This window comes from Salmo trutta, chromosome 35 (genome assembly GCF_901001165.1).
Source record: "Salmo trutta chromosome 35, fSalTru1.1, whole genome shotgun sequence".
Taxonomy (NCBI): Eukaryota; Metazoa; Chordata; class Actinopteri; order Salmoniformes; family Salmonidae; genus Salmo; species Salmo trutta.
The window spans coordinates 18,877,296-18,895,515 of record NC_042991.1 but is presented as its reverse complement, the minus strand read 5'-3'; the positions used below and the strand labels follow the sequence as shown (position 1 = coordinate 18,895,515).

The 18,220-nt window shown below is 42.3% G+C and overlaps 1 protein-coding gene across 1 annotated transcript in view; it reads left to right on the top strand.

Moving 5' to 3' along the window:
* The window catches only part of LOC115174790 (vacuolar protein sorting-associated protein VTA1 homolog), a 47,570-nt gene that overhangs the window by 4,213 nt on the left and 25,137 nt on the right, over window positions 1-18,220 (top strand). Inside the window, exons 2-3 of the mRNA XM_029733697.1 lie at window positions 7,713-7,807; window positions 15,701-15,828. Of these exons, the coding sequence (XP_029589557.1) occupies window positions 7,713-7,807; window positions 15,701-15,828 (223 nt within the window). The remainder of the gene's footprint in view (window positions 1-7,712; window positions 7,808-15,700; window positions 15,829-18,220) is intronic.

Below are 18,220 nucleotides of genomic sequence, written 5' to 3'. Positions count from 1 at the left end.
GCGTTGGGGATGCATGCCAGGACAGGCATGTATTCCTCCCATTTATTTCCATTTGACAAGGATTTTAGTCAAATTCTACCATATCTCAAACCAGAAAGATTGACAAAGTTATAGGCCGATTTGTTACTTCAACATACATTAACAAGGATGTCATGGTTTAGGCCTACGCAGTGGAGGTTCAACTACCACACTGTCTATTTCTGTGGAAGAACATCTGCAGGGGGAAAAGTTGACTCACTTTTGAGATGGGAAATATTCGTAACATTCAGTGTATTAAATGAATGACACTAATCCCTGTGAATCAAGCTACATTGGACAGTCAACCATCCCCTTTAGCTATATTCCACATTTATGAAATAAAAGTAAATCTAATTTTATTCGGCACGTGCTTCGCAAACAACAGGTATAGACGAACAGTGAAATGCTTACTTACTGGTCCTTCTCAACAATACAGAGAGAAAGAAAATAGAGAAATAATGGAAAAGTAAAATAAATAATAATAAATAGAAAATAAGTAATGTTAACTTTGCTATATACACAGGGTACTGAGTACATGTGCAGGGGTAAGAGGTAATTGAGATAGATATGTACATATAACTTGGAATAAAGTGACTTATATTAAACCGTAGCAGCAGCATATGTGATGAGTCAAAGTTAGTGCAAAAAGGGTCAATGCAGATAGTCCAGGTAGCTATTTGGCTACCTATTTAACTTTCTATCAGGAATGGCTTGGGGGAAGAAGCTGTTCAGGGTCCTGTTGGCTCTAGACATGGTGCATCGGCACCGCCGCCGTTTGGTAGCAGAGAGAACAGTCCACGACTTGGGTGGCTGGAGTCCTCAAATCTTTGGGACCTTCCTCTGACACCGCCTGTTATAGAGGTCCTGGATGGCAGGGAGCTCGGCCCCAGTGATGTACTGGGCTGCACGCACTACCCTCTGTGGAGCCTTGCAGAGGAATGAATGCTGCTGACTGTCTCTTTTTGTGTCATTGGACACTGTAGTTTGTCATTCTCCTACATCTCTATCTGGGGGAGAGAATACTGTAACCCCCCTGGCCATTCATGAAGTTCCCTTACTCATCAACCCCCTTCCACACTCACACACAAAGTTCTGCCATGGCAAAATAATTTCCCCTTCTGAAGTACAGTGGATTATGGATTTTATTTTCATGGCCTTGCGTCTGTCGTGAATGGTCTCAGTGTTGCATTGTTTCAGAAGAGGAGAATTGGATGTTAAGCTGTATGGGCGTAATGGCTTGACAAAGGATGACATTGTTAGTGCCCGCTGTGATGTGCAGTGACCATCATCATATCTGAGCAAAATGATCCCCATTGCTTTCGTTATGGCTAACTGTTTAGGGAATATCAACAGGTGGCCTTTGGCATAGTTTTAATGGACTTTTACCCCTTTTTCTCCCTAATTTCGTGGTATCCAATTAGTAGTTAGTCTTGTCCCATCGCTGCAACTCCCGTACGGACTCGGGAGAGGCGATGATTGAGAGCCATGCTTCCTCTGAAACACGACCCTGCCAAGCCGCACTGCTTCTTGACACACTGCTCGCTTAACCCGGAAGCCAGCCACACCAATGTGTTGGAGGAAACATCGTACAACTGGCGACCGAAGTCAGTATGCAGGCGCCCGGCCCGCCACAAGGAGTCCCTAGAGCATAATGGAACAACGACATCCCAGCCAGCCAAACCCTCCCCTAACCCGGTCGAAGCTGGGCCAATTGTGCACCGCCTCATGGGTCTCCTGGTCATGGCCGGCTGCGACAGCTCGGGATCGAACCCGGGCCTGTAGTGACGCCTCAAGTACTGCGATGCAGTGCCTTACACCGCTGCACCTTAGCTCAAACCTTTGGAAAGAGTTTTCTAAAATTTTATATTCTCCTGATTTCTGACATGCTTTGTTTTGATATATGACAAATGGTGAAGCCATTTTAAAAGCTAATTGAGCATAATGAATATTGTGCTTCTATCTAAGCTGAACCTACTAGAATCAAATCTAAACTGCTTCAGCCAACCAAAAGTAGTGACTGTATTCTGTTTTGCTTCTGTCTTGTAAATTGGTCACCTTAACGTGTCTTTCCGGGGTTTTATGTTCAGTTGTAATTTGAATTGAGTCAGTGTTATTGTAGGAGAGATGGAGATAACCATGTAACAGGCCCACTATTGGTTTCAAGCCCCAGGCTTTTTCTTGTTAATTTTTAATGCAGCAGCATTCAACCTGCCATACACTATGATGGCGTCCCAGGTGTTGAAAACCAAACAAAATATAGAATTTTGCTCACTATATGAGGCTGTACAACAATATCTGTGCCTTGAATGCAGAATTTAGCCTAGCTAGATTAAGGCAATGTTGTTACAATTATAACTGACACATGCCTATCACACATGGATCTGGACTTTTGCCCACTCATAGGCTTCATACTTAGAGCAGCCCTGTATCAAAGACACAGACCCCTTCATTAAAATGAACGATCAGTGTTTTTGCCATACTTAGAGAACTCCCAGCTGGGTATATTTGCTTTTTTATTTTCCGCTGGGAAGTAGTAATTGCCAGTCCACCCTGTTTTACAATGTAATGACTGTGAAATTAGAGTTAGATGAGTGATTTAAAACTCAACCTTTGTCATAACATGCACTGTATGATACCCTATCCCACCTTGGAAATGTGACATTTGCTGATTTAGAATAACTTTATTTTTTTATTACTAAAATGCTCTATTGATGTGCTGCTGACGTGGAAGCTGATGTTGGCTTGCCTACGTTCTCAGCTCACAGGCAGGTCTATGGAAACCTGTTGCATTCAAGGCAAAGAGGGCTGGCCAGGCAGTTGTCAAAACATATAGGTCAGAATGACAAGTGCATCACTTGTTGTAGCCTATTCTATGAAGACAGCTTGCTGTCGAAATGTTGGTGAATAAATGATTGCATCGGTGCTAGGGAAGGACATGAGTAATCGAGTACTGAACGGACGTCACAAAGCTCTGTGTTTAACCAGAGATAAAAAAAAATAATAATAATCAAATTCTGTAAAACTATTTGATGAAATGTGCTTTTCTGCCCGAAACGGGCCATTGAAAATTGTTTTGAAGACGACGTTGATTTGCTTTGACTCTAGTGTTCTATTTGAGCATGTGCATTTGCGGGGCACAACAAGAAATAAACCAAGCCATGCATCACACAGTTCCATGTCTCATTCCCTCAATTGCATTCTGACCGCTCCATACATACACGTGCTGAGTGCGCACACAAGCTCCTGTTAGGCCTACATAAATAAATGCCTATAAAACGTATCTAACTGATGGGATACACAAGCTACATTCCTTTCCAAATGATGACAATTTTATCACACATTCAAAATGGACTGGTTGACTGAAGTAGGAAAACGTGTTCCAACAATGAGCTGCAGTTTTGGAATAATATTCCCATCTATTTTCCGCTTAGGCTACATTGCGAACTGCTAGTGCCATTTTAAAATTGGTTAGCCTAGGCTATAACCCCCTAAACATAGACAGGTTCCACACTGAAAATACGCACAAAAAAAATAGTTTGATAAAGACAGAGCATATTTCACCAGAGTCATTAAGCATAGGGCTGGCTACTCACCAAACAAATGTATAGGCTGTAATTCATTACCATGCAGTGTTCAATGTGGCGTTGTTCATCCATTCAGAAAATTCTAAACAACTGGCAGAATAAACTAATATCTGCATAGCGAAAAGACAGATTTTGTAACCCTGAAAAAAATATTTTAACTCGGCAAATTGAGCCACGTTAAAAAAAAAATTTGAGACGCGAGATGATCCTCACTTCGCAGTGGAAACTTTTTTTCATTTGGAAAAATATTCTGTTATTACTTTTTTTTTTTACTATAAAATAGGTGTTTTGATTGTGATAAGGGCTTGGGAAATAAGTGCGTCTTGTCTGCTAAATTAACAATATAAGGCCATAGTCTATTATTAAATATTAAATATTAAATGGCACATGCTTTTTTATTGAATGAATATATATGGGTCAATTTAGCAATTAAGATGTATTATCTCTAATGGTTATGATAAATTAGGCATTGTCGCAACACTTGGCATAGGCCTATAGATAAATGCACACATTTCTTTACAGTTTGGGCCTTATGTTCAAAAAAATATTTGAGTACTGGGGGGGGGAATCATGCGAGTACTCGAACAGTCAGAAAATGTCAAATGCCCATCCCTACTAGTGTACAGCTTTTCCTGTTCTTTTAACTTCTGTGGGCTAACTTCTGTCCCACCTGCGGGACACAGCCAGTGAAATATCAGGGCGGCAAATTCAAAAACAACAAAATGTCATAATTCAACTTTCTCAAACATACAACTATTTTACACCATTTTAAAGATACGTCTCGTTGATGTAACCACATTGTCCGATTTCAAAAAGGCTTTACAGCGAAAGCAAAACATTAGATTATGTTGGGAGAGTACATAGACAAAAATAATCACACAGCCATTTTTCCAATCAAGGACATGTGTCAATAAAACCTGAAACGCAGCGAAATGAAGCATTAACCTTTGATTATCTTAGGACACTCCTAGGACATTGTTACACAATACATTTATGTTTTGTTCGATAAAGTTCATATTTATATCCAAAAACAGCATTTTACATTGGCGAGTGACGTTCAGAAAATATTTTGCCTCCAATACTGCCGGTGAATCAGCACAACAATTTACAAAAATACTCATCATAAACGTTGAGAAAATATTAAACTGTTATTCAAAGAATTATAGATGAACTTCTCCTTTATGCAACCGCTGTGACAGATTTCAAAAAACCTTCACGGGGAAAGCACACTTTGCAATAATCTGAGTACTGCGCTCGGAAAAATACACCAGGCAATACAGATACCCGACATTTTGGAGTCATCTAAAATCATAAATAGCATTAGAAATATTCACTTACCTTTGATCTTCATCAGAAGGCACTTCCAGGTATCCCAGGTCCACAATAAATGTTGTTTTGTTCAATAAAGTCCATCATTTTTGTCCAAATAACTCCTTGTTGTTTGCGCGTTCAGTAAGCTACTCCAAATGTAGAAAGCGCGCCGAAAATTTCACGACAAAAAGTTATATTTACGTTCGTTGAAACATATCAGATGTTGTAAAACATCAATCTTTAGGGCCTTTTTAACGTAAAACTTCAGTAATATTCCAACCGGACGATTCCAATGTCTTGAAAAACGTTATGGAACACAGCTACCTCCTCACATGAACGCGTGTAATTGTGGCCTGTCATTCTCTCGGTCATCAGACTCCAGGAGGTCTTGTTCGCTCTCTGTTGACTGCAAAAGCCTGAAACCCGTTCTAAAGACTGTTGACATCTAGTGGAAGCCTTAGGAAGTGCAAATTGAACCCTAAGTCACTGTATACTGAATAGGCCCAGTCTTGAAAAACTACAATCCACTTCCTGGTTGGATTTTTTTTCTCAGGTTTTTGCCTGCCATATGAGTTCTGTTATACTCACAGACACCATTCAAACAGTTTTAGAAACTTCAGTGTTTTCTATCCAAATCCAAATACTAATAATATGCATATTGTAGTTTCTGAGCCAGAGTAGTAACCTGTTTAAATTGGGTACGTTTTTCATCCGGCCGTGAAAATACTGCCCCCTAGCCCAGACAGGTTTTTAAAGAACTCTTTGAAGAATGGCAAACAATTATGCCATGTTTTTTGGCTAGACAGGCTCTAGGCTACAAGTTGATCTAGTGGCTCATCTTTTAATTTCCTAAGGGACAGCAGCATCCTTCACACTGTTAGCATTTAAATCGCCAACCTGTGGAAGGTATGATCTTAATTTTAGAGGCGGACACCTACTTGGGTGCTGGTCCGAATTTTTTTTTGCCTGCCGGTCTTACTTTTTGTAGCTAATGACTTTGAACTCACTGGATCAATGATTGTTGTTCTGTCCCGGTCGGAGACAGCTCATTATTAAGGCTCTGACTGCAGTCCTTCAGAGGCTCACACTTCAGGCTGTAGACTACACGTTCAAAGCATCAGTGTGCTGCTTTTTTGTTCTGCCTCTTCACGGCATTGCTCTTATTCTGAGTGGCTTCTTCCAGGCAGTGTTTTGTGTTATGTCTATAGCCTAGTCAGTTCAGGGGTCGGCAACAGGCGGCCCACGAACCACAACTCGCCCAAGTGATTATACATTCTTGGCCCCCCAAAAGTTTTTTTGTCAAAATAAAAAATATAGATCTGGGGGTGGGATAAAAGGATTGTTATTTTCCAATCCTATCTCATTAGGGCTTACTTGTGGTCAATTTGAAGTGTAAAAACAAAATAGAATTACGTTTTGGTCCCCCAACCATCCACTCCACTTCACCCACGGCTGAATCTAGTTGCCTAGTCATATATAATTTCCCACATCTTCATTCATGTATCACGTCAATAGAAGGTCTGTCAATTAGGTATGGCGCTTTAGAGTTCTTTGTTGGTTGGAAACTGCAGCACTCGAAACAGCTGTAAACCCAGAGCTGTTGGATTTGGCAATGGCCTCTCAAACATTGAGTGTGTGTCAAAGTTGCACACAGGGAAAACTTGAAGGCTCATGGGACAGTCCTTCACCAGATCTCTGGGTGTGCGCATGTTTTCAATCTCTGAAAACTGAGAGAAGAGCGCTAATGGTCCTGAGCCTGGATGCATAAAATCAAAGGATGCAAGGATCTGTCAACATGGAGGAGAGGGTGGATGGACAGCGTGTGTTGAAAACATGAGCCAAGATTCCCTCTTGGCTGCTATGTGCTGAGTGAAACAATGCTAAGGATATAATAACAATAATGCTAATATTTACACAGCCTCTTTCACGGACTTGCACTGTTGGGAGGTTGAATCATTTAACTCAAAGTGAGCGTCATAACTCAGAGAAGAACGTGAAAACAATCTTGCAACCTTTCGGTTACTAGTCCAACGTTCTAACCACTAGGCTACCTGCCGCCCCAACATGCTGGACAAATGGACACTTTGGGTGTCCATTTAATTTGAAGGACCTCACCCTGAACCCCAAAAATGTTTGACCATGTAACAAAACTATGTACCCAGTCCACATTTGATTTTATCATATGAATTGCTGTTTGGGATAATAAAGAGAGAGTCTCTAACTTTTAGTTTGAACACAGTGTACAAAACATTAGGAACACCTGCTCTTTCCATGACATAGACTGACCAGGTGAATCCAGGCTATGATCCCATATTGATGTCACCTGTTAAATCCACTTTAATCAGTGTAGATTAAGGGGGGAGGGGGGGCAGGTTAAGCCTTGAGACAATTGAGACATGGATTGTGTATGTGTTCCATTTCAGAGGGTGAATGGGCAAGACAAAATATTTAAGTGCCTTTTTAAACGGGGTATGGTAGTAGGCGCAGGCGCACAGGTTTGTGTGTGTCAAGAACTGCAACGCTGCTGAGTTTTTCACGCTCAACAGTTTCCTGTGTGTATCAAGAATTGTCCAACACTCAAAGGACATACATCCAACTTGACACAACTGTGGGAAGCTTTGGAGTAAATATAGCCCAGCACCCCTGTGGAACACTTTCAACACCTTGTCGTCCATGCCCCGACGAATTGAGGCTGTTCTGAGGGCACTCTGTGTTATTCTGGGAAACATGAAGTGTCATCATCACCCCTGACACATTGCTCTGAGATAAAATAGTGATACCCTTTTCCTTCTCTTTCAGGTCGGCTTTATGCCATGCAGACGGGAATGAAACTGGACAGCAAAACCCCAGAATGTCGGAAGTTTCTTGTCCAACTGATGGATCAGTTAGAAACGGTGAGATAATTAGTCAGCTACACTAAAGGTTGGATACAGCCTTTGGAATGTTTAAACAAGTTTGCACACAATGACACTTATCTACTATTTCCCAATTGTCTTCACATTATGAATTGTTGATTTTTGGGTAAGATGTTATAATGTACTACTTCATATTCCTTGTTAATTCTATCTATTTCCTCTATTCTGTACCAATATCCACTAAATGAAGCTTATCACGTCGCGAATCTCTGAGGGCAGTTTAGTAATGAATATCTTCAAAGCCATTGGCTGCTAAGTGCACTTTAGGAGTCTTGACATTTGACTATTTTCAAAGCTGATCAGGAACAGGCCTTTCAGTGGATTCAGTTTCCCTTCAGAAGTGGATTTTGGCACTGCCTCTCAAAAAGGACATTAACAACAAAGCGGCAGCCTCCCTTGATTTGAGTTCTGCAAACATGATTGAAATGTCTGCACCTCATCATTTTCAATTATAAGAGTGAAGTACTCGTTGATTCCAAACATCTGTAGTGTAATTGCCGTATGATCTAAATATAGGAGGAATTTTGTGATTTACATTGTCAAATTTCTCAAAAGGTAAATGCCAAATGTAATTTCTGCTTGTTTTGAGGGTCTAACAGTAATTCTTTAGCTTGTCCATCAGATATTCATATCATAATCGATAATAATGTAGCCCCTATATTTGATTAGGTCTACTTTTAAAGTTATCCAAGGAGAAATTGGAATCTTTGAGATAGTTAGATCACACATTTAGTCAAAGCTTCGGTAAGACTGTAATCTGAACCACCATTAGTTACGGAATGCATGCCTTTTGAATAATGGATTCCTTCAGAAATGTACTTCTGAAATTTCTTGAGTGGATTTGTGAGACATGCAATAAAAAAAAAACATCTGCTTGGAGTTTTAAGCTCTGTGTTTAATGTAAGACCTGCTCGGCATATACAGTACATTAGGAAAGTATTCAGACCCCTTGACTTTTTCTACATCTTGTTACGTTACAGCCTTATTCTAAAGTGGATTAAATAGTTTTTTTCCATCATAAATATACACACAATACCCCATAATGACAAAGCAAAAACTGTATTTTTTTTAATTTTCCAAATGTATTAAACTGAAATATCACATTTACGCAAGTATTCAGACCCTTGACTCAGTACTTTGTTGAAACACATTTGGCAGCAATAACAGCCTCAAGTCTTCTTGGGTATGACGCTACAAGTTTGGCACTCCTGTATTTGGGGAGTTTCTCTCATTCTTCTCTGCAGATGCTCTCAAGCTGGGTCAGGTTGGATGGGGAGCGTTGCCGCACAGCTATTTTCAGGTCTCTCCAGAGACGTTAGTCCGTGCTCTGGCTGGACCTCTCAAGGACATTCAGAGACTTGTCCAGAAGCCACTCCTGCATTTTCTTGGTTGTGTGCTTAGGGTCGTTGTCCTGTTGGAAGGTGAACCTTCGCCCCAGTCTGAGTTCATGAGCGCTATGGAGCAGGTTTTCATCAAGGATCTCTCTACTTTGTTCCGTTCATCTTGTCATCATCCTGGCTAGTCTCCCAGTCCCTGCAGCTGAAAAACATCCCCACAGCATGATGCTCCCACCACAATGCTTCACTGTAAGGATGGTGCCAGGTTTCCTCCAGACCTGACGCTTGGCATTCATCAGATCAGAGAATCTTGTTTCTCATGGTATTAGAGTCCTTCAGGTGTCATGTGCCTTTTACGGAGGAGTGGCTTCCGTCTGGCCACTCTACCGTAAAGAGATGGTTGTCCTTCTGGAAGGTTCTCCCATCTCCACAGAGGAACTCTGGAGCTCTGTCAGAGTGACCATCGGGTTCTTGGTCACCCCCCTGACCAAGGCCCTTCTCCCCTGATTGCTCAGTTTGGCCTAGCAGCCAGCTCTAGGAAGAATTTTGGTGGTTCCAAACTTCTTCCACTTAAGAATAATGGAGGCCACTGTGTTCTTGGGGACCTTCAATGCTGCAGAAATCTTTGGGTACTCTTCCCCAGATCTGTGCCTCGACACAATCCTGTCTCGGAGCTTTAGGGACAATTCCTTTGACCTCATGGCTTGGTTTTTGCCCTGACATGCACTGTCAACTGTGGGACCTTTATGTAGACTGGTGTGTGCCTTTCCAAATGTGTGTAGATTAATGAGACATTTGTTATTTAATACTTTTTAGAATAAGGCTGTAACGTGGAAAAAGTCAAGGGGTCTGAATTCTTTCAAAATGCACTGTATTTTCCTTGAGATTTGCTTAAGGTTTTAATGCAACATGGGTGTTCTCTCTCTCACTGTAGCGAACTCTTGATACATCACACATTTGCACATCCTTCGGTAAGGAATGTTTGTTAGATGTCATGGAAAGGAAGCAACTATAATAACCAATACATTCTTATGTGAAAGAGAACGGTTATATCATATTATGAAAACATTTTAATTTCTTAACTATCCTATCTGTTAATTGTTTCCTTTGAGAAAATGTAAGAGCACTGTATTCTCATCAAGATTTCAAAAGACTGGGTTTATGGTCTTCCTCTAAAAGAGGAGCAGGAAACAACCTCTGGATGCTGTTTACTCAGGGATTTTTATAGAGCTAGTGTCTCAGCCAGCGAAGAGCCCAGACCTGGTGGGTGCATCCAGTTTAAAGGGCTTTTAAAAAGGTGGTGAAGAAACTTCTGAGATACATCTTTGACCTACTGTCACAGATTATGTCAATGTGAACTCGAGACAGATTGTTAAACTTCTTTGTTTTATGTCTTGCGCCTTGTATGATATTTCTGGAAGTTAATGCGAAATCATTGTTTTATTTTTCCTCCCTAATCATGGGAACATGAATGAGACTTTCATTCCATTCCAGAAGAGGAAGCACAGTATGAAATTGAAGATGGCGCCAAAGAACATGGTTGACGTTTTACATTCTCCCAACCAATTGTGCTACTGTTTTTGTTGTTATTTTTTAAATTATTTTAAATTATTGTGTACATAATGTTGCTGCTACTGTCTCGTCTGACCGAAAATTACTTCTGGACATCAGAAAAGCGATTACTCATTGCGGACTGGAAGATACTTTTTCCTTTAACGAGTCCGACGAGAAGGATATCCTGCTTTCACTGGAACAGGCACAGATCCATGCCTTTTGCGTGAAGAAAAGACGCAGGAAAAGGGGACACAGATCGGGGATCCTTCTGAGAATCTGTAGGCGAGCGAGTAAACTCCCACTGCCATCCGTTCTTCTTGCTAACGTGCATTGGAAAATAAAATTTGATGACCTACTATTAAGATTATCCTACCAACGGGACATTTAAAAACTGTATCAACTTATGTTTCACCGAGACGTGGCTGAACGAAGAAACGGACAATATAGAGCTAGCAGTATTTTCCATGCACCTGCAGAACAGAGACGCTACCTCTGGTAAGACACGGGGTGGGGGGGGGGTGCTTTTTGTCAATAACAGTTGGTGCACAATGTCTAATATTAAAGAATTCTCGAGGTATTGCTCGCCTGAGGTAGAGTACCTTATGGTAAGCTGTAGACCACACTGTCTACCAAGAGAGTTCTCATCTGTATTATTCGTAGCCATCTATTTACCATCACAAAGCGAAGCTGGCACTAAGACCGCTCTCATTGAACTCTATAAGGCCATAAGCAAAGAAGAAAATGCTCACCCAGAAGCAGCGCTCTTAGTGGCCTGGGACTTTAATGCAGGCAAACTTAAATCAGTTTTACCAAATTTTTTACCAGCATGTCACATGTACAACCAGGGGGGAAAAAATCCTACACCACCTTTACTCCACACACAGAGATGCATAAAAAGCTCTCCCCGGCCCTCCATCTGACCACAATTCTATCCTCCTGATTCCTGCTTACAAGCAAAAACTAAAGCAGGAAGTACCAGTGAATCGCTCAATACAGAGGTGGTCAGATGACACGGATGCTACACTACAGGACTGTTTTGCTAGCACAGACTGGAATATGTTCCAGGATTCATCCAATGGCATTGAGGAATACATCACCTCAGTCATTGGCTTCATCAATAAGTGCATCGACAACGTCGTCCCCACAGTGACTGTACGTACATATCCCAACCAGAAGCCATAAATTACAGGCAACATCCGCATCGAGCTAGAGCTGCCGCTTTCAAGGAGCGGGAGACTAATCCGGGCACTTATAAGAAATCCCGCTATGCCCTCAGACGAACCATCATACAAGCAAAGCGTCAATACAGGATTAAGATTGAATCCTACTACACCGGCTCTGACGCTCGTCGAATGTGGCAGGGCTTGAAAACTATTACGGACTACAAAGGGAAACCCAGACGCGAGCTGCCAAGTGACGCGAGCCTACCAGACGAGCTAAATGCCTTTTTATGCTCGCTTCGAGGCAAGCAACACTGAAGCATGCACGAGAGCACCAGCTGTTCTGGATGACTGTGTGTGTGTGTGTGAACCCTCTTGGTAGCTGATGTGAACAAAGCCTGCTGGGCCAGACGGATTACCAGGACGTGTACTCAAAGCATACGCGGACCAACTATCAAGGGTCTTCACTGACATTTTCAACCTCTCCCTGACTGAGTCTGTAATACCTACATGTTTCAAGCAGACCACCATAGTCCCTGGGCCCAGGGAAGCGAATGTAACCTGCCTAAATGATAACCGCACCATGTCACTCACGTCGGTAGCCATGAAGTGCTTTGAAAGGCTGGTCATGGCTCACATCAACAGCATCCTCCTGCACACCCTAGACCCACTCTAATTCGCATACTGCCCCAACAGATCCATAAATGAAGCATTCTTAATCCCACTCCACACCGCCCTGTCTCATCTGGACAAAAGGAACACCTATGTGAGAATGCTGTTCATCGACTACAGCTCAGCATTCAACACCATAGTGCCCACGAAGCTCATCACTAAGCTAAGGACTCTGGGACTAAACACCTCCCTCTGCAACTGGATCCTGGACTTCCTGATGGGCCGCCCCCAGGTGGTAAGCGTAGGCAACAACACGTCTGCCACGCTGATCCTTAACACTGGCCCCTCAGGGGTGTGTACTTAGTCCCCTCCTGTATTCCCTGTTCATCCTCGACTGCGTGGCCAAACACGACTCCAACACCATCATTAAGTTTGCTGACGACACAACAGTGGTAGGCCTGATCATCGACAACGATGAGACGGCCTATAGGGAGGAGGCCAGAGAACTGGCAGTGTGGTGCCAGGACAACAACTTCTCCCTCAATGTGAGCAAGACAAAGGAGTTTATCGTGGGCTACAGGAAAAGGCGGGCCGAACAGGCCCCCATTAACATTGACAGGGCTGTAGTGGAGCGGGTCGAGAGTTTCAAGTTCCTTGGTGTCCACATCACCAACGAACTATCATGGGCCAAATATACCAAGACAGTCGTGAAGAGGGCACGACAAAACCTTTTCCCCCTCAGACTGAAAAGATTTGGCGTGGGTCCCCAGATCCTAAACTTTCTACAGCTGAACCATCGAGAGCATCCTGACCGGTTGCATCACTGCCTGGTATGGCAACTGCTCGGCATCTGACCGTAAGACGCTACAGAGGGTAGTGCATACGGCCCAGTACATCACTGGAGCCAAGCTTCCTGCCATCCAGAACCTATAGAATAGGCAGTGTCAGAGGAAAGCCCATAAAATTGTCAGACTCCAGTCACCCAAGTTATAGACTTTTCTCTGCTACCGCACGGCAAGCGGTAGCAGAGCAAGTCTAGGACCAAAAGGCTCCTCAACAGCTTCTACCCCCAAGCCATTAGACTGCTGAACAATTCATAAAAATCGCCACCGGCCAATTTACATTTACACCCCCCCTCCCCTCTTGTACACTTCTGCTACTCGCTGTTTGTTTGTTACCTATGCATAATCTGTAAATGTAGGTGGGGGTGAAGTGACTATCTCAACTAGCCTGTACCCCTGCACACTGACTCGGTACCGCCCTGTATATAGCCTCGTTATTCTTATTGTGTTACTTTTTATTATTACTTTTTATTTTAGCCTACTTGGTAAATAATTTCTTCTTCTTGAACTGCACTGTTGGTTAAGGGCTTGTAAGTAAGCATTTCACGGTAAAGTCTACACTTGTTGTATTCAGCGCATGTGGCAAATAAAGTTTGATTTGAAGAAACAAATCTTACATCGCACCATGTGGTTCTTTATCATTTTACCTCTTAACAGTTTAATATCCACTAAAGCTACACATTTTTAGGGAAACAACCAACCAATTATTATTATTATTTTGTGCAGAGGATGGATAATTAAGATGCCAATCTGTCTTTTTTTGTTCTGGTATTGAAGATGAACTAAAGCATGCCCTCAGCATATTGACCAGCACACTTGGCTCGTTCTCTCCATCGTTAAATTAGCGTTCGGAGAGCAGTGGATTAGGGAGCGAAGGTGTGGTGGAAGAGTGTCTGTATTTAGGCTATACACTGATGGGCCTCTGTTTCATGGAAACAGCAGTTTTTGTTTTCCTGATTGCCGCTTTGGCCGTCTTTAACATTTGCATTGTCAGTCGCTTCAATGCACTAGCTGTTTGTTTTTGTTGGCCTACAGTGCCTATACAGACCTGATGAGTGTCAGTAGATCTAGTTCTCGTCTGTTAGGGTTGCTTTACCCCAAAGGTACGAAACACATTTCTCACTCATTCTGTTTTGCAATGACAGCAAAACCATCAAAGAAGATGCAGCCTTTCATGGTAATATTGTCCTGACGTATTGGAAATGACTATTGTGTTTTGCTAAGCTGTTCTAGTACAACAGGGACTTCTAGAGAACCCCAGAGTAGTTTTAGTGGTGTTTTGTGATCCAAGCTGAATCCTTTGATTCAATTAGAAACGGCTGGCTCGGCTTTCTAGAAAGTCGGCACACTTCCTTCTAAGTTATGTTTTTAAAGTCCTTCGCTAACACAAGTAATGCACTGTGCTGCGTGTTACCTGCTTTTTTTTCTTTTTTTAAGCATAGGTTGAGATTTCATTAAAACATGAACAGTAAGTCCATTCAGGAGAGCAGAGTGCACCTGTTGAAATGTAATCAGTATTATTTGCTTTACTGATTTTACAAGGAAACCTCTCTAGCAGACTGTAACATCTCAGAGAGAGGCTGGCTCTGTGACAGTGAGTGGGCTTTGCGGCTGCATTTTTGGCCGCTGGCCACAGTCCATTAAGGCACAATATGGGTACAGCAATAATTTAATGTGTCAGCTGCATGCAGGGGTTGACCATACACAGACAATGAAGTTTTGACAAAACAAACAAGTCACAGTTAGAAATATAAAAATTGTGTAAGTGAGTTTTCCAGTGTCTGTGTCACTGGTATTGTCATGGATGATTAATTGCCATGAAAGAGCAGTGTGATAAAGTAAACTGCCAGTTCTTTGCAACTGGCTTTGATGTTTCTGGTTAAATATCCTTTTGGTGAGTGGTGCTCAGCACAAGATTTATTGTCCAGCACTGTTGAAATGAAAGCGTTAAAATTCACCCTTGGTTATTGTCCATGTAATGATCTGTGGGTGCATCTCCAGAGACCCTCCACTCCACCATACTAGACTCTATTGGAGTGGAATCAGTGTCTGCGCTCTGCTGCATCCCAGGAATGTATTATTCACGCCATGGAAAGCCTCGCCTCACACGTTTCATGCACAGTACAGTACACAGGCTCCCTCTATGTATTGACCATGTCTGTGCTGTTCAGGAACGTTTTGTGTCAGATGAAAGATTGATAAGCTGAAAAGTCAAAGTGAATGTGCATTTTGAAACTACTCTGTATTGATTGATTGCCCTTTGTAAAATGTTTGCCACTTCCAACCTGTGCTTTTTCAGGTTGAATGTGCCTACCTGCAGAACATAATTTACTTTTGTGTGATTTGATGCTGTTGTGTGTTTTTCAGATGAAGAAGGAGCTGACTGACAATGACTCAATCTCCCAGGAAGTTGTCGGCAATGCCCACATCGAAAACTATGCCTTAAAAATGTTCCTCTACGCTGACAACGAGGATCGATCTGGACGATTCCACAAGTAAGGCTACTTCTTCACTCACTGTCTTACTACCTGCTTAGCATGGGGAGAAGTCTTACTGTACTGTAGCTGCAGACAGCTCCCTGCCTCTTGAATCTCAGCATGGCAGTGGACTGTTTCCAATTTTCTGATTCCAATACGTAAGCCCTCATGAATACCATTTCCTTTCACTGAACCACGACACAAAATAATCACACTGTTGCTTTTGCACATGAAGGGTCCTTTCCAGAGTCTAAAATTAGCAACAAAGCCCTGTCTGTGTGAATAGATTGCCACAGGGGTGAGATGATTCCTATTGGCCATGCAGGTGTAGCGTTACAGGTCTGGCTGCCATAATGAGTGTGTCGTTGGCCCTGACGTCAGCAGCAGGCTGGACAGTAGAGCAGAGTTTTCCAGGAACTGTGGTTGCCTGGTCAGGCCAGGCCAGCCAGGGTCTCCAGTACTGTAGGCAGGGACAGGATGCTCTCTCCTGTGTGCTGATTCCAGCCCCCAGATACAGCGCCAGACACAGTCCTGAACATGGGAGAGAAATAACATTTGAGTTTTGCAGCTAGTAATTAAAGACTTCATCCATTTTGCATATGTCTGTGTGCCCATTCATCTTGTGCAATGTAGCAATTTGGATGAAAAATGTTTTCTGCCTATATTTTAAGATGACAGGTTTTCACTAATCCGCTAATTTGTTTCTAAGCAATGAGCAATGTTTCATTAAAGCCCCATTGAACTCGCTACCCAACTGATGAGTGGAAGTCAAATCAACAGTTCTGATGATTCATATTCTTATCCCAACAAGTAAAACTTTCATATTTTGGGGACTCCATTGAGTATAAAGGGGTAATCATATAAGCATTGGACTTTTATCCAGCTATTATGTTGTTGGCCGGTTATGGTCTTTGTATTTTCAAAAGCTTAAATCGAGTCAGTGCCAAAGTGTTGACAAATCTAATGTGGTTTCAACTTCTAAATTGATCAGGAGGCTTTAAATCCATCACTTCCAGTGAAAGATTTTATCCTTCAATTTAAAAAAAGATTGTGCATAAAAGTAGGGTCAGATAAAATATCTCATAGCTGGAAGCGTGGAAGTCATTCACTGAGGTCTTGAGGCTCTGTCCAGAGCCTTTGACATAATGCATGTAAATAGCCTGAGGCAGGCCCAATTTCTGTCCAATATGCTGACCTCTGCAGAGCCAGCCAGATAAAAGCCATGAAAGCACACACTGTTGTGTTGAGAATGCAGGCTAGAATGTGCCGTAAATTAACCTCCATGCTGTTTCATCCCTTTCTGTTTTCACATTTGCCTCCCCTTCCCCGCGACCCACCCCCTGCGTCATGAGAATCCAAATGCCAATGACGTTAATCAAGTGTGTACAAGTGAGAAGTGGGCGGAGATGGACTTCCAAATCTTTCAGTAATAGGCCTAGATCTCTTTTTTTCAACGTAGGCTAGTTGTCTTACCTCCAGCCGTGTATTGTTATTCAAGATGCATTTTGTTTTCCTTTTCGTCTTACCATCTTGTTTCCACAACACGACAGTGAGACGTGCTACAAACCCACAAAAATATTGCTCAACCTTCAGTAAGGTCTGCTGAAGTAGCGGTCCGCCATGAATTGCCTCCCAGTGAACACCATCTTAGTTAACCTCAGGTTAAGGTGAAGCGGTGTGGAAGGATTTACTGTGATCAACCCAGACATCAGGATGGTTTCCACGGTGCTCTGCAGTACTAGTATTTTGCAGACCATTAAATAGGAATGGATGAAGTGTGGTCAGCCTTTGATTAATGCTGGCCGCAGACGGAGAGGGAGTGGCTGCTCTGCACTGTGTGTTGAAGAAAGGATGCTGAATGGTTTCTGTCTCACAAAATTATTTTTCTTAGGAAATTGAAAACATTAAATATACCCAGTGTTTAATAATTGATATTTGAACAAGGAATGCACTTGAGGCCAATCTTGAGAGTTATATAGTATACCTATAGTATGTTTTGATGACGTCATTTCTGTTTGTCTGGTAAAACTGGTGCCAGCAATGGTATGTAGGCAAATACGTACAACCACATTTGAAAATACAAATAAAACACGCTTGTCTTCAAGTCGGGATAACGAGAAGTAGGCTATATTAATATTCCACTCCGGCACAAAAAGAGCTTTGATTTACAAGAAACTGGATCTACATAAACAATCTATAAATGTTACGTTATGTCATGTGTGGAGGTGCAGAGTTGAATGTTTATGGGAACTAATCCTGAATAGGAAACTTCCTTCAGCTTTTCAATACATTGGTCTACTTTCCACTCTGCACTGCTCTGCTCCACGACAAGTCTTACATTGACATGGCACACCTCTGCGCTGGAAGCCCCCAGAAAGCAAGCCTTTATGTTTCTGTGTTTTTTTTACTG